General features: G+C 43.0%; 1 protein-coding gene across 2 annotated transcripts in view; it reads left to right on the top strand.

The window, feature by feature from the left end:
• ZNF217 (zinc finger protein 217) overlaps positions 1-4,713 on the top strand; it is a 28,804-nt gene extending 24,091 nt beyond the window's left edge. For both annotated transcript variants that reach the window (XM_055722200.1, XM_055722202.1), the window contains exons 5-6: positions 1,182-1,310; positions 2,582-4,713. In XM_055722200.1, the coding sequence (XP_055578175.1) occupies positions 1,182-1,291 (110 nt within the window). In that variant the 3' untranslated portion in view covers positions 1,292-1,310; positions 2,582-4,713. The remainder of the gene's footprint in view (positions 1-1,181; positions 1,311-2,581) is intronic.
• The last annotated feature ends 8,105 nt before the right edge of the window (positions 4,714-12,818 follow it).

Raw genomic sequence — 12,818 nt, 5'->3', positions numbered from 1 at the left:
TTTTTTAAGGGCCTGTGTGCCTTGTGGCAACATTATTTAGGTCCTATGAACATGTTCTGTCGCATGTTAAAAGCTGGATCAAGTTGTCATGAGAATATGTTCCACTTGGCAAACTTGATTAAAGCACGATGCCTTCCGTTACTGCTTGTAAGCTCTGCCATTCTGTGTTGCCCTGAAGAGACAGAAACATTCTGAAACCACTCAGTTTGTGTTATTTTCAAATTAGTTGCCTTTGCAATGGCAACATGCTATCAAGGATAACCTGTTGGCTGATTGATCTGGCAGAGGCTGCAAATTAAAGACAATTGCTCATGACACACTCCAATGGCTTTGTAGATTCTGTTGAAATATTAATTTAGCTTTGCCATTTTAATTTAATTAAAGCTTGCTAGGTTTTTTTTCAATGCTGCATTTAAAGCTCTTACAGAATATGGATGGCAGTTGGGCTTTTTGTATCCGGTGGGAGTAATGATTCTTGACTTTTTTCCTTAATTTTATGAAGTGTTTTTGACTGCTTGCTTAAGCTAATAAGACTTAATATGGAACAGGCATTGATTTCACATATATAAATCTGAATTAATGGTCTCAGATAAACATGAAAGTACCTGTATACTAGACTGAAAATTGCTTAACAAAGGTTTTCAAGTACATGTGTATTAACGCTCTTTAACACCCTTTAAAGTGTCACAATTGCCATATAATCCATGATGGCAATAATGTAGTATACCTGGTTTTCCTTTCAAATACTTGTATTCAAAAATTTAATTTTCAAACAAATACAGAAACTGGATTATGTAGGCATCATGCTATACATTACTGCAGCACTTAAACCTTCTTGAAGTGAAGCAAGTTTTATGAGTTAAGCAAAAAAATTTTCTTGCAAATAAAATGAGCAAAAGGTGGGAAATGGACATCACATGCATACAGCTTAGAACAAAGCTGTTAAATTAATACTTTTCATTCACCTTGTATTTGTTCTCATACTAACAAGGATACTAAATTTCGTATAATCTTTTACCGGGACTAGGAATATCTGTTGTCTTCAGCCCTGCTCACGAGGTGATTTGTAGTAGTGTCTGGTATTCTGGGATTCTGGATGCTAGCATAGACCTGCTCGCAACTGAATGTCTGACCAGTTAGATTAGCAGGAAATAATTCTAACTCCTCTAAATTTTTGTCAGGAAAGAGATCGGTGTCATACCAACACTTGTCTAGCAGCGTGCTACAAAAGCGAAGCTATGAAAGTTTCATTGGTAATGCACACTTTCGACCAAGTGACAAGAAGACTTAATCATTTACTTCAAGAAACGGTAAACAAAACCTTTTGAACTAATTGTTACTTAAATGTTGCATTATGTACTCCTGGCATCAAAGGTTGCTCACAGCGTGATGAGAGGTTGTGAAAGTCTGAACCAGAATAGCTGAAAATACAAACTCCTCCTCTCTTTTCTAAGCCAACCAAATACTGGTGTAGCAGCATTAGTTAATTAGGGTGGTGGTAAAGGCTTGCATAAAAAGTACACAGACGCTCCTTTTCTAAAAGAAACGGGAGGGCTAACCATAGATGAATGTATTAATTAGTTGCCAGTGGAAGAGTTGAAGGAAAGGACTTTCCCCTTAAGTCAGTACTTGGAGGTGGGGGAGCATCCTGCAGAGAACTAGAAATGAGAGGGTGTCTGTTATCACAGTTCATGAATCCTCTAAGAGGTTACGTTGGTTAGTCCTTCCTGAAAACGTAGACGTTACTCATTTTACAACTGAAGATTGTGAGGATTGCCTCAAATGACAAGACTCTTATTTGGTAGGTTATTTCATGGAGAAGTAAGGGTTTCCTTATACCACCTCGACAGTTTTGTACTGGAGAGGTTATTCCAAATAATTTTTCCTTTGTTTGACTGAGGGGTGAGTGTAGTTTCTTAAAGAAACAGGTCAAGTGAGAAGAATCAGCCTGGTATACTGAATTCCCATGCTTCATCTCTTCAGTCCTGTAGCTGTTTCTCAACTTAACCACCCCATTGTGTTTGCAACATTATTGGCTGCTAAGGAGATAAATACTAAGGCTATAAATAAATGTGTATGCTTTTCTCACACCTACAGCTACAGATAATCTTCCTCATTCAAATTTAAGGAGATGTGTCTTGAATGCTGTAGCACCTGGACCAGCACACACTATTTTATGGAAAGATTTTATATATCTGGGGAGCAGAGCTATCTGACATCAAGTTGATAGTTTTAAAAAATACTTCACTATTTCTTGATGTTCTTCTAATCTTCCAGCTTTTATTGTCCCCCTACTTAAGCGTATTTTTGTCTAGTTCTGCTTTTAAGCTAACTCGGTTTCCTGCCTGTATTTCTACTTGGGGCTTGAGTATCTTCAAAAGCAGACTTGATTGCCAGGTTTTATTTGGCAGGTAGAAGACACAGACCTTATATGGCAGTATCACTTTCTAAATACACTTATGTAAAGGTGCAGAAGAAATTCCCTTTGTGTTTGAAAGATACTCCTCGCAACAAAAAACATGTTGTACTATTGTATAGTTGTATACCATTAAAATATTTTCTTTTTTTTTCCACCCTCTAGGTCTAAGGAAACAAATGCATTTTCTATGGAGTTACACGTGCAGTTCATCCCTTGAGTAAAAATGAATGGTGAAAGCTACTGAACTAAGCTGTGATTGTACTGTATATAAAAACACTACAGTTTTATAATACTGGTTCTGTTAACATTTTGTACCAAATAGCCATAAAAGTAGTCTAAATAATTGGGTTATGAAGGTGTGTGGAGAATGTATATCTTGACATTGACTTTTTGGAATATTTTTCATTAGAATTAATTGACCAAATATTAGGTAGGAATTATATTTTTACATACTTGAGCGCTGCTGAAGAGTTTCTCTTTGAAAGAATATATAATTGCACCTCAGGTAAACTGTAGATGCTGAAGTTGAAATCCTGTTGGCTTAATGCTCCTCTTTCATAAAGGTGAAAGTTTCTCATCTGTTTTTTCTGTTGAACTGTGTTAGTCTTTTTAAACAACTTCCAAATAAACTGTCTGAAACTGTCCAGTTTATGAATGTTGTGAACATCTGTGAACATCAAAGCGATGGTGCTGACATTATGCTGGTCTGCCTTGTGTATGTTAGGACCATTACATGTTGGAGGGATCTGTTTCCCTGGGGTGGTTTCCAGCATATTTTTAAATGCAAGGATGAGGCAATACTTGACATTTGGATTTCAGTGTGGTGTTCCTGAAATATGGTTGGATCCTTCTCTTGGCATTGGTTGCTGTTCTTCAGAGAAGCCTCTTAACCATCTCTACCAACATGCAAACTCTTACAGCAGAAAACACCTAGGACTTGCATGAGAAACGATACTAATCTAAATGTTTCAAATGTTTAGTTTTGTACTAAACTCAATACAGTTACATTTAGAGGAAAACTACTTTGCACCTTTGTCCAAACTGTAAAGTCAGAAACAAAACAGACTTGCAATATGAATATGAGATCTACAGACTTCAAAAGGGATGTGGCTATGGTGTAGCCTGCTTGACTGTGCTTGGAAGCTTCTTGATGTCGAGTTTTAGCATCTACTGGGTGGTTAAAATAAGTGAGAAATAACCTGTAAATGGGAGAATATCTCCTTTTATTTTTTTGCAAAGACAACAAGGGTTTTTTCTAATGCACATGCAGTTTAATTTTTGTAAAGGGAAGATGGCCAGTTACCAGCCAGTAAGCAGAATCGTTGCATATTTTGACTGGTGTTCCTAGTTGCTTCTCATAAAGCCTGTAGTTAAGAGTTAATTTCTTCTGTACCTGGCTTTGACTTCCATATATTTTAGTAAAACAAAAAATGGGAAATTTTGCACTGTTCATTTTGCTCTCTTCCCTCCTACAGCAAATGTAAAATAGCAAGACCTAGAAACTCTTGTTTTTTCATTATGCAACTTGAGATGTTCTAGTTGTACGTCTTAGTTCCTGTATATGGGACCTATTTTTAATGTCTCTGTAAACTGGCGATGTAATGAAGTGCTGTGTATCAGGAAATTGTACACTATTTACCTTTTTTCCTGTTCATAAGCTGAGCCATATGTACATAATCTAGATTTTTGTTTTCCTAGTTTTGCACTTTTATAGCCTATTTTTTGAAGACGAATTCACTTGGAAAATGGTTAATCTATTTTTTTGCGTGATCTTTCAATGAGTCTTATAGAATGCATGCTGTAACTATCATCTGTGTACCTTACAGGGTTCTGTGACAAAAATGTGCCGGGCTGGTTTTTAAGTTGTTTCAATGAACAGACCTAAGACTTGTTTGTTTTTAATCTCCCTTCAAGCTGGTACAGTTTCCCTCAAGGTGCTTTTTTGGTGGGTATCTTGGGGTTGGAATGGAAAAAACGGACATGAGGACTCTTTATTTCGTGACAGCACGGCCCTGTGCTTCAGAATACACTTTGCCCATCAGTATTAACTATTGGGATACTACTGGTTTTGTATGTTTCTTTGGAAATGACAGTGCATATATAGAGGTACAAATTGTTGATTTTTTTTTTTTGTTTATGTATTTATTTCATTCCATTTTGGTTTATTGTAATTGTCAAAACCGGAAGTTGTTAAGCAGTAGGCATACATTACTCATTTAATTTATGATGTATTTCACTTTAGTTGAGTATATTATTACATGTGGATGTAAATATAGACTTGGTGTTTTGCAAAACTGGTTTCTGTGTCTTGCTTTTAAAGCTCAAAGTGAGTTGTGTGGAATTTCATATTCAGTTGACCTTTTGTCATGCTTGCGCTGCTGGGGGAGGGGGAGAAGGAGAACCTGCCAATACCCAAAACCAAATTCATGCCGTGTTCAGTTGGTTATATGAAAATACTGAGTCACTTCCCAGAAAATCCATCTGTGAGGCTTAGAAGGAAAACTCTTCAAAGGTTTCCTCATTGTTTTGTTTCTTCCAGTTACTTTCCTTCAGAAAAGGAAATTGGGTTATTTGTATGCATTTTTTTTTTTTGTGGTAATAAAACTGAGGGGAGTGGTTTTATTTTTTTGGTTGAGTTCAGAATTTGTATGGGCTTAAACTGTTTTTGAAACCAAATACGTTCTGAAAAATTTCTGATGTGTTCTTGGAGCTTACCTGAGGTGTCAGACCTCACCAACACCTCTGGCTGTGTCTCAAAACTAGATTATGAGCTTGGAAGATGGCTAGAGAAGAATTGTCCAAGGCAACTCCTCCTCGAGAGAAAGGGAGCTCATCCGATGAGATCCTCAATATAACCCAACGCTTAAGGGCACTTGTATGAGCGGCCGCAGCCTTGTTGACATCCCAGGTTAAGCTTTTGATTCCTGTGCTAGGCTGGCACTTGCTGCTGTGATAAGGCTTGTAGAAGTTGTTTAGACTAGTTTCTTCAGTAAAAGTGATGCTGTTGGGAAAGATAAAACCCTCAAAGTGTGGGAGCTTAAGAACAAAGTGATGTGGTGTGTGGGTCTGTCACTTGCTTTGGAAGGGGCAAGATCTTGGAGTGTCTGCGGAGCACGGCCAGGGGACTTGGGGTCTTGCTGCTGAAGGCATTTGGCTGGGCTTAGCGTAACTGTTCTGCGTGGTGCTGGGTGGCAGCGTCGTTGGGGTACTAAAGCCCACTGTTAACCACAGCTTCCCTTCAGCACCTCTTGGGAGCGCTGAGGGTCCTCCCGCCTGCTGTTAGTTCCGAGGTAAGTTAGACTGACGATAGCTGTGCATTCCAGGGGCTGCGTGTCGGCTGCCGACGTTGCCATGCCAGTTTGTGCGTTCTGCAAGCTGTGCAATTAAAAGTCAAATTAAAGGGCAAATCTCACTGTCTGACTGAGGGGGAGGCAGTAAAGATACAGAACCAGCACAAGGACATTCAACAGAAGGTGGAAAAGTCTTCGGGTTTCTTGCATCTTCAAACAACGTGGCATTTTGGAGGTGGCTTTCAGTGCTGCCACGTCTGCGGTTTGGTTCCTCAGCGGTGAGCTACATTAACGCTGCTAAAACTTTTTTCCTTCTATTCCTCTGAGATGTTATTCCCAGCCTAACCTGGGTGAATGGAAAGGTTGGGACTTTCTCTGTGGGGGGAAGGCCAAAATCAAAAAGAAACGGAGCCAGTGGCTGAAGCTGGGGTGTCTTGTCCCTGCTGGTGTCAGTAGAGCTGCCCTAGGTGAGGGGTGGGTGAGATGTGCTGCCGCCCCCGTGGGCTGCTCTGCCAGCTGCCCCCGGTGCAGGCGCCCTGTGAGGCTGGCTGGCACAATAACCCACGGGGGGTGGGTTCTGCTGTGGCCCCCAGGCAGAGCAGCAGAGGCCTCAAGGACCGTCCCAAACGCAGGAACGCACAACTAAGGTACAGTGTCTCTCGACTGTTCAGAGCAGCGTTATAAACGCTTGTCTGAGGGTGCTTCCTCCTGTGCTTTACCCGATAAGATACGGACTGCTGTATGTCTTGAAACTATGGAGAAGGAACGCTCGGTTTCTCTTATGAGGAAGATCTAATATTAAATCACCAGTTTCTTCCCCTTTGTGAAAGAGGAAAATATGCAAGTGCGTTACTGAGCAGATTTCTCTGTTCATTTGCACGCACTTGAGAAAAGTGCATTTAATTAGGATTAGCAAGTCTCTAAATTGCAGATGGTTCTCAGGGGAAAAAATAGTTGAGTGCATTCACGACATTAAAATCAGTACATTTAATTCAATTTCATCTTAATATTAATTCATAACATCGAAAGTAGTAGTTTCTACAGAAGATACTCATATGATTTAGGATTACTGGCTAAAGTGAGATCTGGCATTTCCAAACATGCTACAGCATGATTACCACGTGTAATAATGCAGATTGAGTGAGTACATGCTAATTGCAAGAATGGCTGTTTTGACATACGTTGTTATCTGCGACAAGGGTCAGAGCACTGGCAGTTTTATTTCTTTTGTAGTCCATCATTGATAGCTGCCGAGCCCGGCACTGGGTCGTGTGTGGAGCATTGCAAAGCTCGGAGCGTAATTCCAGCGAGAAGGCTGCTGGCTTGAGCGTGGCTTTACAAAACAAACGCTCTGGTTTAACTGCCACGTTGGCCTCTGTCCTGACCACAGACCTGTAGGTAAGCCATCTCTGCCTTTAAAAAGTGAAATGTAAGGTTGCAGTATCTTCCCAGATCATCTATTCTTAATTTTATTATTGGCTGCGGTTGAACTGAGCCTGCTCTGCGCGGGCAGGCACAGCAGCTTCCCCGTCCTTCTGTGCACTTGGTCCGAAAGCGAAGCAACACACCACGCTCTGGACCCAGCTGGATCTCTGCAGGATGCTGGGAGCTGGGAACTCCGGGTGGCGGTGGTCCCGCTCCCTCTTCAGCAGTTTTCAGCCGTTGTCTCCGCTGGGGTTCCCCCTGCCTGGGCTCCGCAGCCGTCGGGGCTTCACCTCCAACCTCCAACACGGAGCCTCTGCGCTGGTGTAAGATGGGGAGAGGCTGTTATGCCCAGTCTGTACGGAGGGCCCCTCATTGCTCCGCTTGCTTTACTTTGCTCCGCTTACTTTACTTTGCTTTTACTAGCGGTGGAAGCTGTAGGGAGCGCCGGGCGTTAGATGGCAGTGTGAGCCAAGGGGAGCCACCAGCCCCCCCAGACAGCCCCGCTGGCTGGAGGTGCCGTGCAGCGTAAGGCCAAGTTGACTTTACGTTCCTCAATTAATTAGCGATCGCATAAAAGTAGAGACACAATAAAACCAACACAGAGCTGCCCCCGAACAGACCGTGCGCGCAGAGAGATGCTGACCTATTTAAATAATCTGTGCAGCAGAAATCACAGCGTCACCAGCAAACTTCACCGACAAGTGAGATGAACCAAAGGAAATCTGTAGATACAGAAACGTTATCTCCGATTTTCTCTTCTCACCCTATCAATATTTACTGAAATGTGTTGCTAGAGAGCAGATTTAGTGTGCAGTTTAGCTGCTGGCTACCATTATTTTTGACTGCTCAAGATTTTTGTGATTAATTAAATGATGCATTTTATAATGTGGTACATATCACTATGAGACAGACATTCCTCTGTGTGAATCTTAGGTACAGAACTATTTGCATGAGCAAATCTGGTCCAATAAATAATTACAGAACACTTTGGCATTTAAAACTCATTTTACACATATGAAATGTTTTCATTAATCCTCTCTGAAAGTCATGACCTAATTACAGATTTTTCGCCTTGTTGAATAATTACTTGCAAAGAACCTTTCCGCGATTTCATCCCTCCAGCTTTGGTGCCATTTATTGGAACAAGCAGTAAGTAGTGAACTGGAGGAGTCTCCGTTACTTGTGCAAGACAGAGGAAACAACAGGTTTCATGGTTTTCTGGTAATCCTGGAAAATCAGGAAGTAATTTTTACTTAAAGTAAAAAATACCCACTCCTATCAAATACATTAAAAAAAAAAGTTTGCATTTTGTCATGAAGTTTAGGGTAGTTCTGAATTGATATATTTATATCTATATCTATATGTTCTCAAAAATCTAATTAAACATTGCTAAATAAAGTAATCCTGAGCAAACTGAATGAGATTTTAATGTCAAAGTTGAGCATAAATAGTTTGGGAAAAGAGAAGATGAGAACAACTGAGTGTAATTATAATTACTTCTGAAATACATTTTCACCAAACTTGCATTTTTTTTCCTCCTGTGTTCTCTCAGCTACCTCTCCCCAAACCCTCCGGGTGCTCCCCAGCTTTCCAGCCGGCAGGCCAAGGTGCCCTCTACATCTGCTTGTGGGTTTCAGTCCCCAGGTACACGAGGAGACATGGCTTTGCACTTCAGTTATCTGTATCGCCCAGGTAAGTTATTTTCCAGGCTCAATTTTTTGGTAAACTTTAGCACGAGTAACACGTTAAGTGAAGCACCTTCCTCGCTGCGAGCATCATGCTGCGCATCCCGCAGGCGGCTGAGGATGGGGGTTGGGCATTTCCTAAATGTTTCCTAAAAAATCCTTCTGTGCCTTTTTGATTTACCTTCAGCATTTCGTTTGGGTTTGTGTTTCTTGTCTGGCTCCCTCTGCAACTGTTACTTGAGGTTACAAGGTAATCGAAATCAACATTTCTATTCAAATTGGGTCTTGTAAAAGGCTCTTTTAGCAGAACCTAAATCTGGGCCTTTGACATTTTGACAGAATCTGTTTTCAGGTTGAAAAATTTCTTTCCCGATAAGAGTTTTGGTTGTTTTCCTGCTTGACTCCAAAAGCCTGAGCTGATCATCTTTAAAGCATTAGCACAATTGCTTACAGATGGATTTTTATATAAAAAAATGTGATTTCCCCCCCTCCTCTAACCTAGCGTTATTGCTGTTTTCCCAAGCTCAGGGGCTTCTCATTTTGTTAATTTAGCCTGAGTGTGTTCTGGGATGAGTTTATCCAGTGCTATTGATATTCCATTAGTTAGTTTGGAAAAACAAGCAAACAAAATTCTTAAATACTTGTAATGCTGCTCAGTTCTTGTCAACTAAATGGGAATATCTGAATGTCCTGGTACAATGAATGTTTTGGGTTTGGGTTTCGTTCTGGCTCTCTGTTTTTTTCACTTGTCAGTGGTTTTTGGCACTGGAATTATGGAGCCCAGTCTTGGGGCTCCCTAATCACACCCTAATTGCACCACTGACCTGCAGGCTCAGAAAACCAGGTTCAATGAATTTTGTTGCAATTGTTTAAAAATGAAGGTTGGTGAGAGTCTGCCAGCAAAAAGGACTTTGTGGTGGAGAGCCAGCTCTGGCAGCCGAGGAACCGGAGCTCTGTTGCATCATTGTAAGTGGAGTATTAACAAAAAGCTGGCATCCATTTCTAAAAAAGAGAAACTTCATATTTAAGGTACATTTCTCTGTTTTATGTAATTTAATGTTTTCTTTGCACCTGAAATGTCCAACTTTGGCCTTGCAGCGCTGCTCCGTCTGGGTAGCTGCAGGAGCGAACACTGGACCAGAGTCTCTCCAGCATCTCAAAGGCGGCGCTCAGCGCCACAGCTATGCAAAGTCCCTAAGTGTGTTACAGCCATAAAAGCACCGTTTCACCAGCAAAGGTATGTCTTTTCTTTATTAAAGACGTTGTAAATACCTTTCCAGTGACAGTACCATTGCAGTAAATATTTTTGGTGTGTAGGCAGTCTTTGTTTCCCAAACGCTCTCATTAGCGATGAGGTTTATCTGTCTCTGCAAGGAGCCTCCTCCTCCTCACCAAGGCCCTGTAGACACGCTGTGCACTTGATGTTTCAAGGCCTGGGGTATATTTTTCAGGACAACCAGAGGAGATATCAAAAGGCTTAGCCCGGGTTGCTGTTTGGACTGCAGAAACTCTGCCGAAGTCCTAAATTTTACAAAATAGAGTGGTCTGGACCTCGTTCCACAAGACTGCAGCGGTCTGATGTGCTGAGAAAAAATAAAGGCGCTATTTGAACTGTGTTTTAGCAAAGCACAGCTTGGTTAAGCACCCCTCTAGGGCACGTGGCTGGTGTCGAAGGTACTGCGCAGTCCCGGGGCAGTGGGGAGCTGGGTACCTGCGGAGAGCTCTCACTCTGTTTTGTGCTTTCTTTACCTGACCACTGTAGTGTCATATGGACTGAATCCCATTCCTGCTTGCTCATTCATGGTGCCCAGTGTGCTGCTGACCATCAAAACCGAGGCACATGAGCAGACATCACTTGAGGAGGGCCCTGTATCGCTGCCCTGGGGGATCTGGTGGGTGGGGGAGGAGGGGGTCTCCCAGCTGATTGCCCTGGATGGGGTAAGCACCCACAGCTGGGTGTCTGTGTGTGCTGTGTCCCGGGAGGATCCCATCGTCATCCTCAGGAGCTTGACTCCCTCCCACGACCAAGAAAGGTCTTTCTGGTAGTAGGGAGCAACTTGATACAGCCTGAACTTTTATACTCCCTTTTGGATTGTTTTTCTTGCAAAATTTGTTACTTCTCTTTCTGTGAGGACAACCTGAAGCCTGGAGCCCAGTTAAAAGCTCGATTTGCTCCAGAATTGCCTCTGAGCTGGGGCTGAGCAGTCAGTGTGAGCCAGGAACAGATGCTGAGGACATGTAGTGTTGCCTTTTGTTCCTCTAAACTTTTGTTTTCCCAACCATAAATCTTCCTAATAAGCTGCCCTGAGTGACATAAACCTCTCGAACCACTGTGTCGAGCGCGGTGTGCTCACAGCAGTGCCCCAAACTGGCTCAGAACCGTGGGGCATCAGCATGTGCCAGCTCCTGGGGAAGCTCAGCCCGTGCTTGGCCCATGCGGGGGATGTCCCCGGCCAGGTACCCCTTGCCAACGGAGGGCATCGGGGTGGTGAGCGGGGCTGTCTGTGTAGGGCAGCAAGCTCAAGTGGCACTTTTGGGCTTTTAAATTTCAGAGCAAACTGTGGGTCCCTCCTGTTTTGTGCCGTCTCAGGAAGGTGAGTCAGACAATCCCACTTCTGGCGTGGCAAACCCCAGCCCCTGGTCCCAGGCTCTCCTTGCCTGCCTCGCGCAGACCTGGTGATGTCCCACCTGGAGTCCTTTGTACCATGACCTTGGTGCCCTTCTGGAGCTAATCGATCTCTCCTTAGTACCCAGACTTCACTGTCAGACCAGCTATTTAAATTGTAAAACATTCAGCAAAGGTAGACAGAATTAAATTTATTCCTGAATTGTTGAATAATGTAATATTCGTGTTGTACATAAAAGAATCACAAACCACCCAGCCTGATTTTCCTATGAAAACATTTAACTTCTATTAAATCAAGACAGTTTTAAGGAGCAGCAAAAAATGAAAGCAAAACCAACAACTGAACCAGCTTTCAAAGTTGCCCCGTAGCCAAAACATCCATCTGAGAAGCTGAAGGGTTGATTTTATTTGTTTGTTTGTTCTTCTGTTGAAGTGTATCACCAATAATTAAAAAAAAAAAAAATACAAGTTCAAACCCTTGGAATAAATTAGAGCAGTCTCTTAAGCCTGCTGAGAGCTGGTTTGGCAGTCTCCATCAACAGGAGAACGCTGCAGCGGGGGTAGGGAGGTGCTCATCCTGCCAGGTGCTGGACCCAGGGCTGCGGGACGGAGGGGACGGGGCTCCTTGCAGACCGCGCTCCTGGCCTCGCAGCCCTGCGGGTGGCACGGGCCGGTGGCCGTGGGCGAGGGCAGGGGGTGAACACGCTCCGGTGGTGCATGTGCTGCTGCTCGTGGAGTAACTAAAATATTTGGGGTCAACGCCCGTGCGCCTTGCAGGTGAGACTCCCTTCAGGCCAGGATTTGGCCCTGTACCTATAAAACATGCCTAAACCATTAACTATTCTTCCCAGGAAAGTGGCAGAGGACCCTGCGTGCTGGAGTTAAGTCAGAAAGGCTAGACAAAGCCCTGGGGAGCGGTCTGCGGGGAACAAACCTGTATTGGCAGACAGCAAGATAAATTGGATGATCTAATAGTCCTTTTCCATCTCTAAGTTTTATGATTCATTTGTTATTTTAGCCATCTATATATATTTTTTATTTTACCCTAGAGGGGTGTCTTGAAATGTGTGCAATATATTCCTTTTTAAAAAAAAATCACTTAAAAAAAAAAAAGTCAGTGTTGTAGGATCCAAGGCACTGTCTCCTAAGTGCATTTGCTAACGAAGTGCCCGGCGTGCAGAAGTTGGAGGGTGGCTCCTGCAGATCGGCCGTGGGTGTGGGATGGTCATGGCAAGGAGGGCGCAGAGCCTTTCATCGGCTTTGGCTCTGCACAGTGGGGATGGGCGGCTGAAGAAGGGCTGAGTGATACCCCGGGGGCCTGTGTCCTCCGTGCCAGGCTGGAAAGACCCCAAGGAGGGCATGGGAAAGGCAGG

Source organism: Falco cherrug, chromosome 10 (assembly GCF_023634085.1).
Source record: "Falco cherrug isolate bFalChe1 chromosome 10, bFalChe1.pri, whole genome shotgun sequence".
NCBI classification, from domain to species: domain Eukaryota; kingdom Metazoa; phylum Chordata; class Aves; order Falconiformes; family Falconidae; genus Falco; species Falco cherrug.
This window is presented reverse-complemented; position numbering and strand designations above follow the sequence as displayed.